This window comes from Diospyros lotus, chromosome 8, assembly GCF_014633365.1.
Source record: "Diospyros lotus cultivar Yz01 chromosome 8, ASM1463336v1, whole genome shotgun sequence".
NCBI classification, from domain to species: domain Eukaryota; kingdom Viridiplantae; phylum Streptophyta; class Magnoliopsida; order Ericales; family Ebenaceae; genus Diospyros; species Diospyros lotus.
Window position 1 is genome coordinate 8,349,815 of NC_068345.1, and position 25,656 is coordinate 8,375,470.

A 25,656-nucleotide genomic window follows, 5' to 3' on the forward strand; every position below is an offset into this window, starting at 1 on the left:
CCATTGGTATACTGACCTGAAAGACCTTTGAAATCAGATCTAGTAAGTCATCCATCTTTTGGTCAAATTTAGCAAATTTCGTCTCGAACCTGTACTCCATCTCCATAATTCAAATCCTTTTGAAAATTCACCTCTGAACAACTTCTTGATAATCGTCTCTTATTCAGCTTCCAAGGACCGCCTTTGAGACTGCTTCTCGAACTTGATTTAGTACGTGAATCTACCTTAGAAATTGCTTCTAGGAGTCACTTAGATCTCTTGAATCTCCTACTGCAATAGTTTCCTGTGCTTGCCTATCAACAACCAAGATCAATTGTCATGTCTTGAGATTTCTTCAATCGGCTCTCTTGCCGTTAATAGAATTTGCCATAATCACAAGAAATCGTTGGAAATTAACAGCCGAGAATCGTCAGAAATTAACAGCTGAGAAGCATCGGAAATCAATAGTCAAGAATCAATCAGTAGGTAGCCCCACTAGTAGCTTCCAAGGATAGCCTGGCTTGTCAGAAATCACCTGGCCTTACTTTGCTGCCTAGATCGTCGGAATTAACTGCTAAAAATTGCAGGAATCACAGGCGAGAATCAACCAGCTCTGATATCATTTGTCAAGAACCTAGGGTTTTCCTAGGGTTTGAATAGGAAAATATTGAGAGCGAAGAGAATTGGACAGAAAGAGGGAGATAACAGACATAATTGAGAGAGAAATGCTGACAAAACATAACAAGAGAGAGTCAGAGGGGAACGAGAGAGAGATCTGAGAAGTTGAGAGAGAAATCATAATTCACATTATCATTCATCTATGAACATTCTCTACAAATCTAATCTATTTATAGGCTACTCTATTCTTTCAGTTACAATACAACTGAAAGGTATAAACTGCTACAGCACTAGAGTACAACTAAAATGAAATACATATAATATATACTATTATGTCCTTGGGGATCCTTGGGGTCGTGACATCCATCCTTCCCTTCCCATCATGGAACTCTACCTTCATATGAGAAGGTTCTGATGTGCTGATGTTTGTGATTTTAGGGGTCACTTTCGTACATTTCTATGTGATTTGTAAATGATCCTGAACTAGTTTCTTAGTGATTCCTTTGAGTCAAATGATCAAGAAGCTTTGTGATTGGAGCTTGTATTGTATCCTTAACTTGCGGAAGCTTCAGATTGAAATTGCCTCAACTGGTTTCTCCAGGCGTTTTGTATTAATCAGTGTGTCGAACTATATCCTGAGGCCAGTGGTGGAGCAACTTAAGTATATTTTAAGGGCATTGCTATGTCAAAGTCCTGGTAACAACTGATAGAACCTGCGCATACTATCATTGAAATAAAATGGTGACAGGAAATTAAGAAGCATGGGTGAGAACTGGATCACTTTGAGAGGATCTGACATCCAACAGGCAAAGCCTTAAACTTCTAATGCTTGAACATCTGGCCCTTAGACATTACAATTTACAGCCCTTGGGGTAATTTAAGGAAACAAATAGTAAATACAAAATCAGAAATTAGAGAACTGGATCACTTTGAGATGGCCTTAATGAACCTTTTAATTATTCAATTTCCCACTTTGCTTCAGCTGAGTTAATAAATAGCCTTAATGTACCTGATTGATTGTGCAATTCCCTAAAATACTGCTACTTTATTAAGGGTTATCGATGTATTATATGCTTTTGTGGAAACTCATTTGATGTTTGTTCAGCTATGGATTCCCTGTCACCTTGCCTTATGGTACTATGCGGAAAGTCATTTAGCGAGAAGGAATTGGCTAAATCTTTGAAGGACAGTAACACTTTGAAGCTTCCTGAAGATGCAGCAGTTTCTATTCTGTTACACTCAGAGACTGAACAGGCCTTTGATGGGGAGAGTTTTCGTATCAATTCATTATTCAATTCTCTTTCAACTACTTGCTTTGGAAGGCTCCTGATTTGGTCCCCACGTTTGCCGTCAACACATGACATTGTTTCCCAGTGAGTAATACATCTTTTCATGACCCTACAAAGAAAGCTTAGATTTGAGGTTAAATTTTTTGTTTTTGGGCAGAAATTTCTGTGAGCTTCCAATTGGTGCTGCTTGTGTTGCTGATGTTCAGTTCAAAGGCCGAGGTTAGACATTCCATGTATCTAAGTCTGCAGTTTCCTGCATTGTTTGGAATTTGGAACTTCCAATCTTATGATATTTGATTTTGCAGGTCGGTTAAAAAATGTATGGGAATCTCCCAAGGGTTGCCTTCTGTTTTCATTTACAATCCAGATGGATGATGGGCGAGTGGTGCCTCTTCTACAGTATGTAGTGTCTCTTGCCATGACAGAGGCAATAAAGGATGTTTGCTGCAAAAATGTAAGTATTTATAGGTGCAGTGCATTTATTCAATAATTTGAATAAGTTGCTTCTATTTGTCTTAGCTTGCATTTCTAAGACAAATTGTTCTTATTAGAGAAGATACAGCTATATTAATGGCTTTATAATGCTTATAAATCATACGTTGGATATTACAAGAAGTTGAGTCTTAATTGATACAGCTGTTGTCAAGAGGATAGAATGTTTTACGAAGCTTGGGTTTTGGGAAACTTTTTGCCTAACCTAGGTGGTTTTGTATTTTTTTCCAAAAGCCAAATCTTTTCTGAAGTCACGGAATCAGAATTCAGCTTCAACATAAATTTGTATTTGGTTCCCTTCTTTACATGGATTCTTATTTATATTGATAGATATAGGTTCTATGTGGCAATTACTTAAAAAGTTCCATTTTTTGGCAATAGCCCTTAGAAAATGACTTCAAATGACAAAGTCATCATTAAATTTTTATATTGAAAACACAACTGCAAGACTAGTTATGGTTGCATTTCAAGATACAAAAATGGAAATTTGTTTATTGCACCATTGTTTGAGTATGTTGCTTTCAAGAACTGTGAACCTTACAAATGCAATAAGCCGCTGTTGTCCATGCAATCTGCAACAGTTGGCAATTGAAACCTTTATAGCCCTAACAGGTTGCAACCTGCAACTGTATGCATGTAGACACTCAAATTTAAACATGATAGATGAACATAGATTTAAGCACAATCTTATATTACATATTAATGATCTCCCAGGAACCTGAGCATGTTATACCAACATAGGGCTATTAGGAACCTGAGCAAATTCAATTGATCATCCTAATTATAAGAGAGCCATTATCTAGCGAGAGAGAGAGAGCCATTGGTTATAAAGACAAAGAGATAGAAGGAGAAGACTAGGCAAAATAAAGGATTGCACATGCTAGCATTCTTGCACTTTCAAAATCATAAATCTTGACCAGGAGAATGTGGATTAGTGTGTTCAGATCCAATATGACATCAGCAAGCAAATTTAGAGTTCTCTTAAATTAACAGCAAAAGAAATGCGTTCCATAATGTTCCAGGCGTCAAATCCATTTTCCCAAATAATTATTTTTCAAAATTATGTACTAAATACATGATATTGAACCCACAAGCTGAGACGGTACCCTTAGTTTCAGAAATAAAGCTTATGGTCTATTGACTTTGGGAAATAAGTAACGTAACAGACCAAATCTAGTGAAAATTGCACTAAATGTCTATTAGATGGATATAAGTATAGAAAAACTAAGATAATTAGCTTGATCTAGCAATGAAGATTTCTGTAATGTGGAATTGATTTAACACTTACTTTATGCTTGTTATTATCATTCCTTGAACTGTATCTGGAACAAAATTTCTTCTATAAGTGCCATATCCGGAACACATAATTATCATATTTTGGTTTTTGCAAAGTGATGGAATGTTTGATGTTGAGGCTTAGGTGGTGATTTTTTTTATAAATATATTTGGTAACATTTCAGGGCATACCACATCTTGATGTTAGAATAAAGTGGCCGAATGACTTGTACTTAAATGGCCTTAAAGTGGGAGGCATTTTGTGCACATCAACCTATAAATCCAAGAAGTTTAATGTCAGTGCTGGTAAAGCAGTCTCTTCCCCTGAGTCTGAATACAAATCTTACCTAATTAAGTGGAATTTTATTCCTTGTGTTGTTTGCTAAACTTTCATCCTGTTGTGCAGTTTCTTTTGCTGTGGGTTAATGTCATTCAGTGAATTGGTTCTTGGTTATTTGCTTCTTGTAACTATATCATCACTGACTGTGGATGAGCTCAAGTATGCTACTGAGTTTTTCAGTCTTCTCATGTATTTACAGGAATAGGGTTGAATATTGATAATGAGAAACCTACAACATGCTTGAATGCAGTGCTGCAAAAGTACACGCCTGCTGATTACCAACTAAAGAGAGAAGAAATTCTTGCAGCATTTTTTAATAAATTTGAGAATCTTTTTGATCTTTTTGTCAAAAGAGGTGAGTCACCGTCATATAAATTTTTACGGACTTGTAGACCTTCAATATGTCCTCTTCATTCATTTTTTGAGTCAGACTTTTCTCTTCTCTTTGCATCCTTTTTTTTTTCTTGCTAGGTACTTTGCATACCGTTTTTATCAAGCAGTTTGTTGCTTTATATAACCAATATTCATCTGGGCTTAACTGGTTATATTGTGTCTGACCTCCATAAGTTATGGATTACATCTATAAAATTTGAATTACTTCAGTGGTTTAAGTATTACAAAGATGAGATAACAAAAAAGAAAAACTATTTACTGTTGAATATTGAATTATATGATGTATGTAAATGATGAGGGAAAATCAGAACAGAAGTAAATTATTTACTGAATTTGAATATTGAATGATTGTATTGCATTACACTTAACAGTATGTTGTTTGTATTAGTATAACATGTATGTTGCATGTTTTGGGTGCATTCAGAGAGGGGTGTGGAAACTGATAATGTCATTCAGGGCAATATAGGAAATAAGGGTGCGTTTGATTGGCCAAATTTTCCATGGAAAATGTCCATTTTCCACCAAAATTCCAACTTTTGGGGTGTTTGATTGCCTTTTTTTCTAGACAATTTATTTTTTAAGTTTTGCTCACGTGACCTGATTTTCCTCCAAATGTTGGAAAATATTTTCTCATGGTGGGGGTAGTTTTTATTTTCCAAGCAACTCGCACACTTCCCAACATATTCAGCTACTTTACTATCTCTTCTATCAATTTCGCGTTACCCTCTCTCTCAACAACTGGTTCCAAAATTTGAGCTTTGGCGACCATAAAAAATCGAGGAGGGATCCGTATTGTTTCATCTTCTCCATTGAATCAAAGGGGCTTACAACTATCTATCTCACATCTCTTCCTCCTTGATCTCAATTTCATAAGTATGTAATTATTTCAAAGATCTGTATAATATATTTCTGTTTAGGAAAATTAATTTTTGAGTACTTTTTCATAGATCCCAATTGTTGTTGTGGCTAATATTGCGGTGTTTGTGGTCGAGATGTATGTTTTTGGAATCAATATTGTTTTGGGAGTGTCCTTGTAACTTTGGATCAATTCTCTCTTTCTCGCTTCGAATTGTTGGACACTTGTGGCTAAGAATTCACTCTCTCTTTCTCTTAGTTTCTCTTTCATGGGGTGCTTGCTTTCCTATTGTGGTGGATTTTCATTTACCATTCCGATTTTTTGACTTAATGGCACTTAGCCCTTTGTGGTTGAGATGTATGTGAATAATGCTCTGGTTGATGATAGAAAATGTGTGGTTGGGTTTCTTGAGAGGTTTTCTTTCCAGCCCTTGAGGGAAAATCGTCAACGGGGCCTTCTTCTTCCACGTGAGGAAAATTTTACTTCTACCCTTTTGTTTATTATGAATATGAATTTGAATTTGGGGTTTTATGGTGTAAAAATTGAGTCTTTACTCTTTAGTTTGTGCAAAATTATGTGAGTTTTTGTTCAATTTTTTTTTTTTTTAGGAAAACATTTTATATGTGTCTTATGTAATTATATTATATAATTTATATGTTAATTTTATTGAATTTTTATTTAATACGTGGTAGTGAGTAACATGGCTACAACAAGGGATCAACGTTGACGGCAACGACAACGTTTGGGTTTATTTTGGACGATGGTCATGCAAGTGATTGTGATATATAATGATATTAGGCATTGTTGCCGACATCTCCAAGGGCTCCTCATAGAAATTGGGATTCTGAAAGAAAAAAGACCATTACACGAATGTTTGGTATGAGTGATAGAATCTGTCATGACCTACTTAGGTTGAAAATAGGTCCGTTTCATAGATTATGTGCTCGTTTACAAACATATGGATTGGTTGATAGTAAATCTGTCCAAGTTGAGGAACAAGTGGCTATTTTTCTAAATACGGTCGGGCATGACAAACGTAATCAAGTTAGAAGTTACACGTTTGTCTTAGACTATATAGAGATGTTATGAATCTTGTGATTAACGCCACTATTCATAACTCACCATACAAGAGGGAAAATGTGAAGCCTTGGTACACATTTTTTTAGGTTAAGGGTCAAAGTTATTTCATTATATTTTTTTAAAGGTTCAATATTCTTATTTTCTTATTAAAAGTAATTTTTTTTCATAAAGGATACTATAGGGGCAATAGATGGTACACATATTATGCCAAGAACATAAGTTGACAATTCCTTTGGGTAAGTTGTACCACTAGTTTGATAACATTTTTTTCACAGGTTCACCAATTATTTAATAATTAGTATGTAATAAACAATTCTTTAATAGGTAAATATTATCTCTGTGACGTTGGCTTCACATTGGTTCTAGGATTTCTTGCACCGTACCACAAGACTCGTTATCATCATGGAGACATTGAGAGTCAATGTCCTGAAAGTAGTAAGGAGTTGTTCAATTTTCAGCATTCATCTCTATGTAACGTTATTGAGAGGACAATTGATTTGCTTAAAAAATGATTTGTATATTTGAGGTATCAACCCTACCACAACATTGAAACACAAGCAAAGATAGTCTTTGCTGCTTGCGCCGTCCACAACTTCCTAAGGATTGATGATATAGAAGATGTTTGTGGTGAGGACGTAGATAGTAGCGATGATGAGATTAACCCTACACATGTCGATGTACCTGAAGATGAGACTTCAAATGCTCACATATCTTTCACAGCTGAAGCAACATGGTCTAATAATAAGAATACAATTGCTGATTTAATATGGGTTTGATTATCATCCCAACCATGATGATGATGCTGCGGCAATTGATTTCGATTGAATCTGATTTTTTTTTTTTTTTTATTGTTAGTTATGTTCTTATGTAATGGTTGACATAATTTGCTAGTATTTCACATGTTGTAATTGACATTGTTGAAATTGAAGACAGATTGTTGTCAATTTCTTTTTAACATGTTCTTATGTAATGGTTGACCATAAACTTTTAATTTTGGAAGACAGATTGTTAACCTAGGACTATGCGGAATTACCCTTAGATGATATAGGCCTCTCTCAATACTCACAAACTCTCTCGGTGTTAATAGGAATTGAAACAGAAAACTTAAGCAATCAAAACAGAATGAAAATAAAAACAAGAAACAGAAAACAAACCACACAAACGTCAAGATTTATCCTGGTTCAGTTCCCTTTGAGGAAATCTACATCTAGCCTTCAAAGAGCACCCCGAGCAGTCTTATTAAACCAAAGAAATCCGACCAATACAGAAGCAAGATCTCCCCCCCATTCCCGAGTACAAACAACAACTTCTCTCCCAAGATTACAAAGCTAAATCATAACTCTAGCATTCCTCTCAGAGAATACAGTGCACTCATTACAATAGAAAAGAATAGAATAGAATGGCCGCATACACCCCCTAGCACTCTATTTATAGAGTGGGCAGATATTCCTAGAGAAGATATTAAATATTTATAGTTTAACCCCCCAATTTCCATTAATTATAGTTTGAGATATAAACTTCTATTTAATTCTTCAATGGCCCTCTAGCGTACTGCCATCACTGATCTTCTTCTTATACCATATACTCGAGACAACATTTCAACAAATCTCCACCATTGTCTTGAGTATACTTCAACCTTCATCTATCAAGCCTTGGCCTTTCAATAGATGAACTTCTCCTGCTCTCATTTTGCTCTCATATGACCCGCTGCATAAACTTGATAACTCGAAAAACACAACAAACATTAAGAATATCAAACAATGCTGTAAAATGAATCAATGGAACAACCTTGGATAACATTTCAGCTATATCATCTATACCTACAACCTTTTATTTGGATCAATTCCCCCTTCTCAAGGATTTACCTAATAAATATATTCCTAACACCAATATGATTGGACTACTCCATGGTGGGACTAAATTCTAAGCGAAAATGGACTGCCCATTGGCTATTTCAGCTTTTCTACGTAGTCTTTCCTTTAGGGTTCCTGTTGCACATCAAATGCAACATATACATCCTAAAAAACATAACTCTTCATCTAGGTACACTCCACCATAAACCCAAATCCATACTCGATGTTATTTCTCCATACCAAAGGGTCCAAATTTTACACAGCTTCACAACAACAGTGTATCCCACCCAGATAGGCCTTATCACTACTAGACTTACTCCTAGCTCCCATATCCGGCCTCTTAGGCTTTACCACTATCTTTCTCTTATGTTTGCTTCAAACTCAAAGAACTGCTCAACTCTCTTGAGACTCTTCCAACTACTGTCTTGACCCCAAAGAACCCCAAGGATATAATAGTAATACATGTTATATGTTTTTCCTATTACCTGTATTTTCTGTTATTGTTGTTAATAGTTTCAATTGTAAGCCTATAAATAGGCTTGAGTAGTTAGAGAAAGGGCTTAATGAATGATTTGAATCTCAATTCCCTGTTTCAATACTCTCCCACGGCTTTTTTCTCTCTCCCTCAATTCTGTTTTGTTCTTCCTTTCCCTCTTCTTTGCTCTATCTTCCTCAAACTCTTATCGAAATTCCTTCCTAGACCCTAGCTAAACCCTAGGGTTATGTCAATTGGTATCAGAGCTCCCGTTCCTCGGCGACGACTTTCTTTGTTGCTTCTCGAAATTAGAAGGCGACTTTAATAGCTGAATTCAGAAACATAAGGCCACGGAATTGATCGAGCGGTGACTTGTGTGATTCTGTGTAGCAAAGGCGATTCCGTCCAGCGAATTCCGAAGGTTGATTTTCGGAATTGGAAGGTTGTCGCGATCGGAAGCAAGCCTTCAACGATTGAGATCATTGTTCAGAGACCATCCTTCCTTGGCTGTGATTTCAATCAAACTTTGGTGAAGACGAGGCCGATAGGTGAAGCGGAATTCAGATTGATCCTAGAAGGCGAATGTTATTGGCGGCGTCGGAATTGTTAAACGGAGGAGGGCGGCTCGAAGTGGTGTTGAGATCCGGTGGATTCCAAGTGATTTGAGATCAGGCGAGTGACTCGGATTTGAGGTGTGTTGAATCACAGAAGAAGTGACGAAGTGTGGCGAAGCAAATCGTATCCGATCAGGCAGCTTTCAGAATCGGGGATTCGTAGCAAGGACTGACGGAGGTTGATGCTCGAAATCGAAAGACTATCTTCAGCTGCGGAATCAAAATCAGGAAGGCGTTGCAAGCTGAAAGAGTTCCAACCGGACATTGATTTAAAATTTCAAGCGAATCAGAGGGCGCAGCGGAAGTAGCACCGAAAACGAGAAGCTGGTCGGTGATTGGGTGTGGAATCGAACAAGTTACGGAAGGAGATTCAAGAAGCAGCAAACTCTGGGAAATTCTGGGGCCAATTAGACGGTGATTGAGCATGGGTTGGGGCGATTATTGAATCTGATTGACCGAAGGAAGCTAGCAATCGATTTGGAAGCCTTGTATTGATCCAACAAAAACTCTGTGATATAAGTAAAAGCCTCTTTGTCAGGTTCGAATTTGCCGTTCGTTAATTTCATGTGCCTCGAGAAATTTCCTTCAGATTCTCGGATGGTATGAACTGGAAATTGCTTGGATTTTGATCGTGTTTCGGAAGTCTGGAATCATCGCTTGGTGAGCTGCTCCAATTTATTGCCTAAGATCGATCTGATTAATTGAATTGAGAGACAAAGACACTGATTCCAACTGGAGGGGAAGTCACTATTGGCTGTTGCGATCAACTTTTTGGCTGTTGTTCACTTGATCGGAAGGTGATTTTGATTCCGTCAGGTTAAGTAACAGACCAGTCCGTGTGATGTGCTGCTGTTTGTGATCAGAAGGCAGCAAGGCCAAGCAACGCAGGATCCAGAAAGAGAAATCCAGCTTTAGGTGCATGTTGTGGCTGCCGCATTGATTTGTCCTAACACCAAACGGTTAGGCAAACTCGATTGGGTAACCTGGAGATCAACCATGGCCATGCTGTCTTCGCTACCTCAATGCCGGCTATCACCGAATTTTCCTCCCCGGGCAGTAGCTGATCCAATTCTGCCCAGCCAGGGCACCCTTCCTATGACCTATGGCTTGCAAGAGGCAGAGGAACTACCGGCCTTGAACCAGGAAATTCAAGTAAGATGTTCATCTTCCCACACTTCCAATCATACTCCAATGTCTAGGGAAGGGGAGATTAGGTGGACTGATCTTGCTGGAAATTTACATGACCAATTTGGGAAGAAGAACGTGATTAAGGTGACTGAGGAGTTCAACAAATTAAGTTAGGAGGGATCGGTGACAAATTATTGGGATAGATTTGAGGAGTTAAGGTCCCTAGTGTGGAGTGATCAGCCAACCCTGACGGAGCGCTATTTTGTATCAAGATTTGTTAGCGGTTTGAAGGACAAACTAAGGTTAATGGTTAAGATGATGATGCCGGCAACTGTGAAAGAGGCGGCCAAGAGAGCAAGGCTGCTGGAACTCGCCTTGGAAGCCATTTTTAGGAAGCAGGAGTTGCACCCTAACAGTTATATTAAAGGCAACTAACTGATTGAGGGAGCTTCTAAGGTTGCAAATCATGCCAAGCATGAATCGGAGGAAAAATTGGAGTTGGACCGGCCAATTGTAACTAAAGAATTCAGCAAGGGAGATTGGACAAGGCTATCTGTGGGGATCACTGTTCATATCTGCTGGAGGTTGATGTATCAGCACTGGAAGTGAAGGATGGCGATGGTGATAGTGTCCTTACAGCTGATGAAAAGTATGAGGCTAATAAAGACCTAAGGATAAGGACGTTAGCTACAAAGAATGAGAAAAAACCTGAATTGGATCAGGCAATTCCCAGGAAGTGATAGTAATTGTTGAAGAAGCTATCAAGGTTCCACTGGCAAAAAAATCTGCTGGAAGTGGGATTTTAGTGTACACTAGCAATCGGGAAGTTAAAGATACCCCAATTGAGGACACCTCTACTAAAGAGAAAGAAGATGTTGGGAAGATGGTGTGGAAATTCTTTGTAGAAGGAAATGAGACTTTTGCTACTTTGATAGTTCTTATTTCCGTTGGAAAGCAATAGCATCGAACCAAGTTTTGGATTGCAAAGCAGTTTGACTTGCTCTCTACGGTTGGAGAGGTTATGGTGGAAGGCGTGACAGGTCAACTGGAATTAATTTTGGGAGCAACAAGGAATGGGTGGATGGTTGGAACAGGTGCGGCAACAAATCATGGTACTGCTGTTTTTGGAGGAAAAGACACAAAAAGGCAAAAGAAAAGAAAAGTAAGAGATAAGAACAAGAAAATGCGACGAAAAAACCAGATTGTTAAGGCTGGAATTGGCTGAATAATAGGGTCAGCAACAGTCAATTCTTGGGGACAAGAATTGTTTAAAGGGGTGGAGATTGTCATGACCCCAAGGAACCCCAAGGATATAATAGTAATACATGTTATATGTTTTTCTTATTAGCTGTATTTTCTGTTATTGTTGTTAATAGCTTCAATTGTAAGCCTATAAATAGGCTTGAGTAGTTAGAGAAAGGGCTTAATGAATGATTTGAATCTCAATTCCCTCTCTCAATACTCTCCCACGGCTTTTCTCTCTCTCCCTCAATTCTGTTTTGTTCTTCCTTGCCCTCTTCTTTGCTCTATCTTCCTCAAACTCTTATCCAAATTCCTTCCTAGACCCTAGCTAAACCCTAAGATATGCTTATGTTTGGGAGACTTAGGCTGCCTCAAGCTGTCCATTTCTATTCCAATCTCTATGTCTTAGATTTCCAGCTTATCCTTTCTCCCACACTCTCAAACACTGATCTAAACACTCAACTACACCTTAAGAGTTCTCATGGACAATCCTTACATTTCACTAGGCATACCATTGGAATACTCACAACTTCCTTATGCACTCAATTTTAACCCTTTTGGACTCTTCCAATCTTCTATCTTACCTAAGAAATTACTATCATACCTAGAGAGACCTTCTAAGCAACCAATCCTTGCTTACCTTTCCCTTTAGCCTCTTATCCCTTGGCTACACTATAAGATCACTTTTCCCTTAGTTTTCACATGGAAAATTAGTTGTTCATGATACTTATTTGATCCAAAATTAAGCCTTCTTATGTTGTTTTGACCAATGGCCATTTGTCTAGCCTTTTCCTAGACTTTTCCCATTTCCCAGCACTTCCTTAATTCACAAATATACACTACAACAACACTCCACCCCTTTAACCTAAAGGGATATTCCATTTAAGTCCAAGTTTTAATTTTCCCCAAATTTTCATGGCTCCATGCCATTCATTTGGACAAGAGTGCATCCCTCTTCTATATATAGAGATTCTATTTTCCAGCCTATTCCTTAGCACTCAAAAAACAGTGCATAAGACTCCTTAAACCCAACATTTCCATATCTCACTGGTAACTAACTTGGCTTCTAACTTTTCTATCCTTGACAACACTAGACCTTCTATTCCCTTGCTCATTATTTAACATCATGATTTTCCTTTCCTCGCTTAATCCTGAATTTTGATCAATCATGGGCCTCACCATACAAGACAACCCTTGCATACACCCTTTTCCCCTCACTGTTCACATGCATTCTCACTGCAAGAGCCAAAGCTATCTCAAACACTAGCTTCCTCCCTTTCACAATTCAGCCCACGCTTACACAGTGACAACGGCCAAATTTTTTTCCAGATTTTCCCCTTGCTATACCCTGGTTAATAGGCTAGTTTAGGACATTCCCAAAAAGATTCTCCTTGCTGGTTTTATTTACACAACATACCAGATTACATCCCTTGCCCTTAGCATCAGCTAATTTCATGTCTTATTGGTAGAGTTTTCCCTCATTGGAAAGTTCTCTAGCTTTTAGAAGACCTAGGCATACCTATTCCTAAAACTCCACACTCCTAACCCTTTTCATACCAGAAGAAAAATTTCCAGCAAGCTTACATTCAGTTCCAACAAGCTCATATATGCTTGGGAATTACTTAGGGACACATCATCTCCACTAGGTTCACCTCACCTAGCTCCACCATGAGACAAGGCGTAGATAGGTCCCCCTAGATCCTAGAAACTGATCTCTAATGGGCTTTTGACATATACAAGGTCTGATTTAGAGATTTTTACTTTGGTGATCTTACCAAATCTACATGATTCCTATTTCCCTCGCATCTGCAAATTTTCCCTCCTCTTAACATCCCTAGCCTTAGACACCTTTTATATCTAATTTTCCCAGAGAAATTAGGTTTATCTCAAAACAGGGATATACTTTACACTTGATTATTACCTACTAACACCTTATCACCTACTATGACTCTATAGTTTGAAAAAAAAAACATTTCCTATGATGAGTCCACCCTAAACCTAGAAACTATGCTACTTTTCCAGCATTTCTAGACACTTATGGGGCATCTGCATTATCATAGTCAAACTCACACACAGATGAAGAAATTCCAGGGTTTTTCTCTAGGAGTTCACTCTTTCTTTTGGGACAATTCTTCTTAATATATCCCTCATCATGGCAGTGATAGCATCTTATCATTTTCCTGCCATTCCTAGACTTTGACCTAGACTTACTCTTAAATTTAGGGTCCCTATTTTCTAGTCCAATCCTAACTGTAAAAGCATCATGTATGGAGTTCTTTCCTTCAACCTTATGCTGTAATTCCTTGGAACTTAAGGCTCCGGTTACATAATCTAGATACAACTTGTTTCTACCATGTTTTAAGATGTCAACAAAGGCTTCATATGACTTTGGTAGAGAGTGCAATAAGACTAAGGCCTTATCCTCATCATCATATTTGATGTCTATGTTCTCAAGATTCAAACATAACTTGTTAAACTCATCTATGTGCTCCTGCAGTTTCTTACCTTTATCCATTCTAAAGGAGAAAAATTTGGTTTTCAAATATAACCTAGTAGACAAGGTTTTAGTCAAGTAAAGGGTCTCCAATCTTTTCCAAAGGTCTGATGCTGTGGTCATTTTGGCCACTTCCCTCAAGACTTTGTCCCCTAAACATAAAATCAAGGTGTTAAAAGCTTTCTTGTCAATTTCTTTCTTTTCTTTTGATTTTTCCTTTTTATGTTCTTCAGTGGAGGTTTCAGGCAGTGTTTCTACCTCATCTAAAGCTTCTTCTAGTCCTAGATTCCCTAGTAATGCCCTTATTTTCATCATCCAAAGGCCGAAATTGTTCTGGCCATCAAACTTCTCAATGTCATACCTAGTTGTAGCCATTTATGACACTGTTCTATGATAGATATTTAAACAGATGAAAATCTTGAAGATTCTTGGACTAATCTTGAACCTAGGGATAGGCTCTGATACCAATTTGTTAACCTAGGACTATGCGGAATTACTCTTAGATGATATAGGCCTCTCTCAACACTCACAAACCCTTTCAGTGTTAATAGGAATTGAAATAGAAAACTTAAGCAATCAAAACAGAATGAAAATAAGAACAAGAAACATAAAGCAAACCACACAAACACCAAGATTTATCCTGATTCAATTCCCTTTGAGGAAACCTACATCCAGCCTTCAGAGAGCACCCCGAGCAGTCTTGTTAAACCAAAGGAATCCGACCAGTATAGCAGCAAGATCTCCCCTCTATTCTCGAGTACAAACAACAACTTCTCTTCCAAGATTACAAAGCTAAATCAGAACTCTAGCCTTCCTTTAAGAGAATATAGTGCACTCGTTATAATAGAAAAGACTAGAATAGAATGGCTGCACACACCCCTTAGCACTCTATTTATAGAGTGGGCGGATATCCCTAGAGAAGATATTAAATATTTACAGTTTAATCCCCTCAATTTTCATTAATTACAGTTTTAGATATAAACTTCTATCTAATTTTTCAATGGCCCTCCAGCGTACTGCCATCACTGATCTTCTTCTTATACCATATACTCAAGACAACGTTTCAACATAGATTTCATGGCACATAATCGACAAAGCTTTATGGTACCTTTTCGAGTCCCTACACCAACCACCCCAATAGATCGGGAGGATATTAGCTCAAGCCAAGTGGATCCTAATTCTAGAACTCATCTTGTACATTAGAATTATGCAATGGATGGTTGTATGATTAGGTCACTAGTTCACCAAGTGTTGACCAGTCACAAAAGAAGTGACAATGGCTTTACCACATCTCAAGTGTCCAAAGCAGTTGAGAGCGTATACAACGGATGCGAAGTTGTGGTGTTGGATAAGAATGTACAGGCGCGATTGAAGACTATAAAAAGAATATGTTGAAGTTTGCCAGTTATTAAGTATGAGCGGGTTTGGGTTGAATCCTGACACTGGATGTGTCACAGCCGATGCATTAGCTTGGGAGGAGTTTCTTAAGGTATAATATTTCATCGACCAATAAAAATTTTTGTCATTACACATTAGTAGTATAGTTTCTTTTTGACATTTACAAGCATAAAACGTATTTACCCCTCCATTTTTTTTTAGGAAAAATCAGAATTTGGAAAGTGGAGGACCAAACTTTGTCCTCGATATGATGGTATTTAAAAGTAAATAATAAATATATATGATTCGTATTATATTAAATAAAAGATTCTAACAAGTTCTTTTTTTTATATATATTAGTAACGGATGAAAGTGTGAATGAGGTTGACAGTCTAAGTGAAGATACAGATCCTAGTAGAATTCATGCTCTTAAGTGTAACGCTGAAGAAGGAACCAACAAAATCCGGCGTAGCCGTACCCAACCCTTGATGAGAGTCTTAGTGCCCTACCGAGCATTGCCGAATCGTCTAAACAAATTGCTTATGCTGTGGAGATTTAAGCAACGTTAGATACACTAAATCATATCAATTGGAAATTGGTTATAGAAAAACTACAAGGCATGAAGATAGACGAGCGTGACATCATGTAGGTCATAAAAGTAATTCAATCAGATGAAAGTTTGGTTAGAATCTTTATGCGCTTGACTGATGAAGAATTCATGCGAGATTTGGTTTTTGAGAAGCTTAGTTGTGATCCACCTCCATTACTTTGGGATGCCATTGACTTAAGGCTTAATTAGTAGTTGGTGTCTAGTATGTTTGTTGAAAACAATGTTTAACTTATAAGGCATAACCTAACTGCATATTTCTATCTATTTTGTAACATGTATCATGTATGTTATCTTTTCTATTTTTTTTTTTGGATGTTGACAACCTCTACATGAAGAGTTAAGATTATATTATTTAGAAAGATACATACATTGTTAATTGTTATATCGTGGTTACTTCACATGATATCTGTCTTCATTTTCCTTAAATTTACAAATCACATTCAAAAGAGCCATATTTCTTAAAGGATGTACTACAACAAACAAGAATAAGACTTGATTAGACTTGACTCTACAAATTGAGTAGAAATTTCATTACAAAATGAAGTAAATAAAGATTGCAATTCAGTACGATCTTTCATTAAGTAAAGCCAAACCCAACGAGAATGATCATCAATAAATGTAACAAAATAGGAAAAACCTTGTTTAGACTTGACTCTACTAGGACCCCTAATGTCTGAATGTACAAGATCAAAAGGAGTATCAGCTCGTTTATTAAGACAACTAGGATAAGAAGAACGAACATGTTTTCCTAGCTAACAAGACGTGCATTCTAGAACAATCAACGAAGACAATGAAGGAATCATCTGTCGAAGAGTAGATAAGTGAGGATGACCAAGCCGAGAATGAATCTGAAGTGGAAATGCCCCTGTAGTAGCACAAGTAGACACCGTAGATGACAGGGCAAGATGGTAAAGTCTCCCAAACTCACGTCCGATGCCAATCATCCGTCTCATAACCCAATCCTGCACAAGAACAAAATCAAAATCAAAATCAAAGATAACACGACAATTCAAAGAACGAGTGAGATGACTAATAGATGGAAGTGGATCAGCCCTACTGATACCAGTGGGAAGGGTTTTAGACCCATTAACCACAGTGATAGGAGGAAGGGATGTAGAGGAATCAAAATGAGAGAATAAAGATCTATTACCAGAAATATGCTTTGAAGCAACAAAATCAAGAATCTAAGGACTAAGCTGAGCATGAATAAGACAAATATGAGGAGTGCCATTGGGTGACTGTGTAGAAGAAAGATATCTCTAGGCAATAGAAGTTATGAGAGATGAGGCTTGTCGAGCTACCTGAAACTAATGATACTCGGCCAACTCCTTAGCAGAGATCGCATATGTAGAAGCTAGTCGCTTAGTATGAGAGGTATCGGGTACCATGGACCATGTGTCTACACCCTCAGAAATTGCAACATTGACTTTGTGAGGTCAACCATGGAGTGCATAACCATGTATCCTTATAATGGCCTGGGCGACGACAGTAATTACTACAAGGGTGCTTACCACTGCGACACTCCCAACACCTTTACCACGACCACCTCCAGGTCCAATCTCAAAGGAAGATCCATGAGTCTGAGAGGTAAGGATAGATTGCTCCCCAACTGAAGCCTCAGAAAATGTTTGTGTACTACGAAGGATCTAGGGAAAATCCTCTTCCATGGTAGGTATAGTGGGACTACTCACGATTTGAGTGTGAACACCCTCCATATCAGGTCCAAGACCTACAAGGGTAAGCACCATGAATAACTTGTCTCTCTGCTTCTTTTGCTCATTGAGGTCGGCTGTAACCGGGAGCATAGCGTTAAAATCTATCACAACAGACTGAATACGACCCAAGTAAGTAGGCACATCCGAGTCCCCCTTCTGAATACAAAACAAATTACTAATGATAGTGTATAAATGTACAATATCATTAGTATATAACTGCTGAGTATGAGACCAAATATCGAAACATCTCGTAGACACAAAATGAGGGGATTAAATCAACATCTATTGATTGCCACAACAACGTAACCAACCCTGCATTTATGCGATCTCATATAGTCCTATCTGTTCTAGCAATGTCAGAAAGTCTCTTGGTCAAATGGTCACTAACACCATGCCCACGAAACCGCATTCGAACAGACGTTGACCAAGACATATAGTTATTACCGTTCAATTTGTCAGTGGTAATGGTTGTAATATTGGATAAAGACGGTACAGGGACAAGAACAGTCACAGGTGAAGAGGAACTCACCACTCCAAGATTTGATGAGGCCATAGCGGAAAACCCAAGCCCAACCAGATACCAGCTAGATAGATTAGAAGCTATTGCAAACCAGATTTGAGATTACAAAGAAAACCAGATTTGAAATCAGAGAGTTGTTGCAAACCAGATCTGAAACTGTGAAGCCCAGATCTGAGTCTGACAATCTAATAGACGGCCATGGAAGCAAAGAAGAAAACCGACTAGAAGCAGATCTGGGGTTGCTATCGTAGGAGGAAGTGACCAGTGGCGATGGCTGGGTCTAGGTTTGGGTTAGGGTTAGGGTTTGTGGTTCTAATATCATGTTATGTTTTGAGAGGAAAAAGTATTCTATTATATTATTCACAATGTGGTATATATATATACCAATGTACAAGGTACAATCACAGGACATCATATCTTCCTAATATCTATGTACAACACTATCTAGCATATATATATTATATGTACAACACTAACTCTAACAGAAGGTAGGCTTTATTTATAATTTATAAACATATTGAAGGTTTTGGTTTACAATTTCCTAAAATTTCCACAAAAGTGTAGTGAAGGAGGGTTTGATTATTCTCCTAAAACCTGTAACATTTTTTATTGTCTTTTTTTTTTTTTTTTTAAGCTTGAACTATGTTTAATGTTTCTCCATGCATGAAAACATGTGTTTTCCTTAATTTCCTAACTATGTCTGGCTTTAGAAATTAATAGGACATAACTTGGTATATCTCCAGTTGTTGTCAACACGTGTCAAGTGCTAGTGGTAAGTAGGACATGGTTGTCTTACCTTCTTAGAAGTGTTTTTCTATCTTAACCTACCAGCAATAGGTTTCTTCTGACAGATTTAAAAGATAAACAATATCAATCAAAAAGGGACAGCAAACCCATAACCAGAGTAATGAGAAATTGCAAATACCAGTAAGCTACAAGGCTCTCAATGTACCTCTGCTTATGTCCCTTTGGTTAAGAAATATACTGAAATGGTCATTGAACTCTTTTTGGTCAGTTCAGTTTGATACAGTCTTTGAGCATATAATGGATATGGAGCCATGGGGTTCACTTGTATGCCCACATGGCTTTTCTTCTTTCACTTCTTTCTGGAGCACATGTCTTAAGTGGCACCCAAAAGTCTTGCTTAGATTTAGATGAGACTCATTGGATTTGTTTTGTGCTCTTTTGTTCTACTGCTTTATGCTTCATTGGACTTGTTTTCTGAGATTGGGTTTTATACTTTTATTATTCTGAGCCATTGTGATATTGGTCAAGTCTTTCATGCAATGAGTTATGAAATTGCCAAACAATATTATAGGGGTTTCTCTTGGAACAATCGTATAACATCCTAATGTGTTTGGTAACTAATATAAGTTATAACTTAGCGGGCAAACTTACTTTTTCAGCAATTACCACCTTGGAAGGAATAGTTCAAAGTTGTTTGTGGTCTATCATGCAGGATTTCAGTCTCTTGAGGAGCTGTACTACAACACCTGGTTACATAGGTAGGTAATGACTAGCATGCATTTCTTGATTATCATCTCCCACATGATATGTTGCAATTGTTTGAGAACTTCTGGTTTGGTGATGAGAGAATAGAGACCTCTGTTACCATTGCTTTCTATAAACTGATTTCATGTTGTTCAAAGTCCTTATATTTTTTGTTGAAAATCAAGTAGAACTCTCATGATTCTGTTCCCTTTCATGCAGTGGACAGAGAGTGAGCGTGCAGGAAAAGAATGAGGATCAATCTTTAGAAAAAGTAGTTACCATTCAGGTGAGATAGATTGCTGCTTTGCTGACTCATGCATATGAATACAGGTTAATTAGCTGCCAAATGTGCTACATGCAAATTTATGAAACATTGAAAGGAAAGGCACAATATGGAGAAACTTGATTTCCCTATTTGATTCTAATATAGTAAATCATAGCAGCAACAATTTGACTTAGATATAATATCTTTGCCTCTGTGTGTGCATGCAGAGAGAGAGAGAGACTAGAATAGGGGCTAATGGTTTAAGAAATCATTCAGTTGGCGTGATGTGATCTTGTATAAGTTCTCCCTACAAAGTCAAGACCCTTTGCCATGGATGTATTTCAAAAGCTGTGTACCAGTTATTGTTAGATCAGGATGCAACCCCTCAAATTATTCCCAATGTATGCACACAGATGCCGCAAACCACCTAGATTGGGTAAGCCTGGGGGAGTAAAGCCTCAACCAGCATACCAGCCTATGTATCTTTCTGTACAATATAAACTGGCAGAGAAAAACATTTGGAGCACTTTTTATATTAAAGGAGTCTCAGTGAGGGTGAGATTTGGTAGGCAAGATAAGGTCATGGGTTCTAGTTGTGGAAAAGTCTCTTTGCAAAAAAAGTGAGGAGGCGAATGTTGTATACAAATACAACCCTCACCCGTTGCGAGCCTTGTACAATGTGCATGCCATTCTATTAAAGGAATTTCATCGGTTGAGAACTCCTATCTTCTCACGGATTTCTAGTGCTGGAACCAAAACATTCTAATTCTTTTTCTTGTCAATTGCAGGGTTTAACGTCCTCAGGTTTTTTATTAGCTGTTGGTGAAGATGGTCAAATGTGTGAGCTTCATCCAGATGGCAATAGGTATTGTCCTTGATATTTACTCCTATTAGATCTACAATACCATGTGTAACATGCCCCTCTGGAAGTGTGACAGGCAGTGAATCACAAGCCTTGGCTTAGGAAATACGAGCCTATATCATCCAACAGTATGTTATGAAATTCCATAATATCCAACTGCCCCCTCTGGGAGTGTGAGCAGCTGTGAACCCCAAGCTTAGCTTAGGGAACATGAAAGCCTATATCATCCAACACAAGCCATTTAAAATACTCCCAACGCTGTATCATGAAAATTCAATAAATATCCAATGACAAAAATCTAAACGAAGGTAATCATCCTTAACAAATACAAATCTAGTTTATAAAAAGGAATGCCCAAATATAAAATAACCCTAGAAGGCAATATCCTCATGGTCCCTTGTATCGGGTCTGAACTCTATGGTTTCTCCTAATCTCATGGATGTGTTAAAAGTGATGAGTTCACCGCTCATTGAACAGTTGTTCTGCATTAAATTTCATATAATCAGAACATATAGATTTTTCATACGTAGGGAAAATTAAACCACTTTTGTTTCCCAAAGAATCTCAATACCCAAGTTTGATTTCAATTTCCTCACCTAACAGTGTGGCAACATCATTTGTCTAGAATTCATGCAGCTGATCCCACATAGTGGGATAAAGTCTTGTATATTGTAATTTCGTAACATCATATCTTATGATCCACCCAATAATGTCAGCATACTAATCATGCAAGAAATCAGGGAACCAATATTTATACTCAGTCCAGAGTAATATATCTCACAGAGCATCTACGGGCTCCTAATCCATGCCACCTTAAGATTCTGCTTTGTGTCTAGTCCCTACCATGAACCTGATTGGAGTCAATAGGAGCGCAGCTGGACTCTCTCCCAAACTGTTAGAGAAACTTCAGTTATCATTTGCTGCAATGGCTGGTTGCTAAAGATACCAGAGTCATTGTTGAGTCATCCACAACTCTTGAAACCATTTCCTAGATTTCATATCAATGGTCACATCATACCACATCCATGTACTAATATTATTAAAATATTAACAGAATTTTTGTATAAAAATTTCACATAAAAATTTTTGTATAAAAATTTCATCTAAAATGATATAACCATTTATATGGACGTATATACAGTATGAAGAACTCACTGAAATAAAGACTCCATTTGTTTTGATGTAAAATACATTTTGCTAAATATTTTACTGGTGCAAAAATAAGTAAGACTTTTTTTTTTTAAGATTATGTCAAAATGTTAAAAGAATGATGCACCTAAAAAAATTTGATGAGTCATTTTTTCCTTTGAGATCAAAATTAAACCTCACTATTTTGACAAAGAATCACACTTCTATGTAAGACATTGACATTGTCAAATTTTTTAGTGCTTGGATTTTTTAACATAAAAATAGTTTTTTACATAAATTTTGTAAGCATATGTATTTTTGCAGCTGATGATGATATAAAATAATTTTAAATTAAGTATTAAAATTTAAAAATATGAAACTCTTTTGATTTTTTGCGTAGAATTAGTGGTAGGAAAATTTCTTTGTAGTAGAGAATTTATATAATGGATCTGGTTTAGTACTAGATCGGATGGACGATATCCAAATCCAACCCAATCAGAAATGGATCTGATCCTTACTGGATCTCAGATTTGCATGTAAAGGGACCTGATTTTGTAGGTCGGATCTAATTCAAATCCATCCTATTGACAGCCTTAACTGCACCTAATGTAGTGCATTCTAGTCAAACTTACTGGTACACCAGGTCGTGACAGCCATCTCATTACATCAGATCTGTATGTAAATGGACGGGATTTTATAGGTCAGATCTAATCCAAATCCAGCCCATTGACAGCCCTAACTGCACCTAATCTATAGTGCAATTCTAGTCAGACTGATACATCAGATCATGACGGTGCATCTTATTACTCATGATAATATGAGATGTGAAATTTCAGTCATTTTTTTTATCTACAATGTGGGCCTTCATCATGGGTATGGTATAAGGTTTTTTCTGTCAAGACATTTGCAACAGCGGAAAATGCTATTTGTACAGAAGCATTCTTACAGAATGCTTTATAGGGTGATATATCGCGATATTTGTTCATCCCCTTCTCCCTCTCTCTCCCTTCCCTCGTCACTGCAACCAACCACCTGTCACCGTTCTTCACTTCAGCCGCCTCGCCTCCTCTCGCCACTGCTGCCTTGCCCCATCGCCACTGCCGCCTCATCGCGTCGCCTCTGCCGCCTTGCCGCTGGGGCCAACAGTGTGAGAGCGAGAGAGAGAGAGACAGAGGGAGAGAGAGATGGTATTGGGTTTTTTGATTTGGGTCATTTATTGTAGGGGTAAAATGGTTATTTCATTGCCTTGTAAATGATTTTGTAATGCATCTGTACAAATAGCATGACTCTGCAACAGCTCAATGCGCCACATGTTTCCCACAATTTCCTGTTCTTTTTTATTAGAAGTACATTATTCTGTTTTCGGTCTTTATTTATTGTTTTTCACATGGCTACAGTTTTGACTTCTTCAAAGGACTGGTGAAGAGAAAAACGACATATTGATCAAACAAAAGTGAGAAGAAAATCGGCATATCCTAGATTGTGGTGCAGCCCCAGCATCTTCTTGCAGAAACAATCATCCTGGACAACCCAGTCAAATGAGATCTTGGTTGTCTCTTTTGAGTAGATGCAGTATTTCACATAATTGCAAATAGAAAAATGGAACATTTTATCCGTATATCCATCGACCGAAGATGGACCATGATCCCTTTAAAGTTTCTGGTCAATTAAAGATCTCTGTCTGTTGATTGCCAGCTATGAGACATTGCTTTCCTCTTTCTTAACACTCCAAGAATCATTTTGATCGCAAGATCAATGATTGATTTGATATGCCTAGTTTGCAGCTGAAAGATGATTAGGTCAAAATATTAGCTGTTATTGACCAACCAATCATAACCTAGGTGCCCCTAGCATCAAGCTCCAGGCATTTCATTTTCCCCACCCCACCGAAGTTGTCATATGTTTGGGTCTGGAGATAGACTTTTATGTGTTGCCTTTTATTCCTGTTGATTTGTTCAATTATGCAGGTCCAGAATATTCCTATCTAAGCAACACATTATCAAACTTGAGCTGGTAGGTTACCAGGTGCAGTCCAAAATCTCGACACTGACTGGCATGTGCCCCATGGTTGTGGGGTAATTGCTCTCTCTCTCTCTCTCTCTACACACACACACACACACACACACACACACATATATATATATATATATCTATGTGTGTGTAGTAAGAATAGACAGGTGTCACTTCTTAATACATGTGTGTGTGTATTAAGAATCTCATGTGCTAGAGACGTCTTCCTCTTAGGGACATTCAACATTAGGTTACTATAAAATGAGTGACGGGGTATCATGTAGATTCTTAAAAAAATGGAAATTCAATTTTATTTCTTACATTTTCATATTTTTAAACTACTAGTATTATAAAATAATTGTTAAACGGATAATTTTTATTATTAGTTAAAATGAAGTTATTGCACGTGCATATTGGAGTAGAAAACTTTAGTTTTGTGCTATTTAAACCTTGTCCCACATATGAAGGGACTCAATGAAGTGCATTTTTACTGGTGTTTATGTGAATCAATGGAGTAATAACATAGGCGGAGTCATATATATACCTTGTTATGTGTATGAGGTGGAGGTGAAAATAGAAGTGCGAGCTGGTCCCAGATGAACAGGCCACCCATTGCAACGTATGATTGAATATTTGATCTATTATTGGTGGGGGTGCGGCCCATGTTAGGATAATGAGTTACTTTCCGGAAGTGGAGGGTGAATTTGCATGCAGTACCTATTTTGTCCGTACGTAGGGTGTTAGGGCAATTTCTTTGGAAACTGCATCACTGGCCAACGTTAAAAGATGTCATGTAGACCAGACCACATGAGTTGATAGATTCGTGTTAGAAGGGTTCGAAAATGGTTCTTGTGACATCAAAGTTTTGTGTTCCATTATGATCAATGATATTGTCAATAAGACATCACTAATTTATGAGGTTGGGCAGGCAGACTGCTTGAAGGCCAAAACGTAATGTGTTTTTAGCCTTTATTAGTTTTAAAGTAAGTGAAAATTTTAATATCAGTACTTTGTAAGGTAAGTTTGTAGCATTAAAATTCACGGCGATTGTGAATTTTCAATGGCACTTTGAGCAAGCTTAGGTAAGAATAGCAGCAAAAAATCGAACATTATCGTATTTTTGTAATTTAATTTAAATGTTTCAAAGTTCGATTTGAGAGTTGTGTTTTTATTGACGTGGTATATTATTTGTTATTAAAAAATATTTTAGGGGATTTGTACATGTGTAAAAAAATAAAAAGAATAAAATACTATTTTATAATAATGAACTTTTAACCAATTTTTAATGTTTATAATTTTATAATAATGATTTTTTAATTTTGCAAGTACTAGATGAACTTGTAAATTTGTTATAATAATTACATAACCTTGAACTTTTATTATCAACCCATGATTTTTTAATTTACCATCCATGTTATGTTTTTTGCTTTTTAATTTATTTATTAAGTCATTATTTTATAGTAAAGAATAATGGTTTTGTACAGATATTCTATACGATAAACTTACAAGTTTATTAAGTAAATTGTAAAAATTGAATATTTGTTAAGAAA

At 37.2% G+C, this 25,656-nt stretch overlaps 1 protein-coding gene across 1 annotated transcript in view; it reads left to right on the forward strand.

Moving 5' to 3' along the window:
* Positions 1-24,110, forward strand: part of LOC127808369 (biotin--protein ligase 2-like) — a 36,147-nt gene extending 12,037 nt beyond the window's left edge. The window contains exons 2-10 of the mRNA XM_052346888.1: positions 1,703-1,970; positions 2,044-2,105; positions 2,192-2,340; positions 3,839-3,959; positions 4,193-4,348; positions 19,810-19,855; positions 20,061-20,127; positions 20,895-20,971; positions 23,494-24,110. Coding sequence (XP_052202848.1) covers positions 1,703-1,970; positions 2,044-2,105; positions 2,192-2,340; positions 3,839-3,959; positions 4,193-4,348; positions 19,810-19,855; positions 20,061-20,127; positions 20,895-20,971; positions 23,494-23,539 — 992 coding nt within the window. The 3' untranslated portion in view covers positions 23,540-24,110. The remainder of the gene's footprint in view (positions 1-1,702; positions 1,971-2,043; positions 2,106-2,191; positions 2,341-3,838; positions 3,960-4,192; positions 4,349-19,809; positions 19,856-20,060; positions 20,128-20,894; positions 20,972-23,493) is intronic.
* The last annotated feature ends 1,546 nt before the right edge of the window (positions 24,111-25,656 follow it).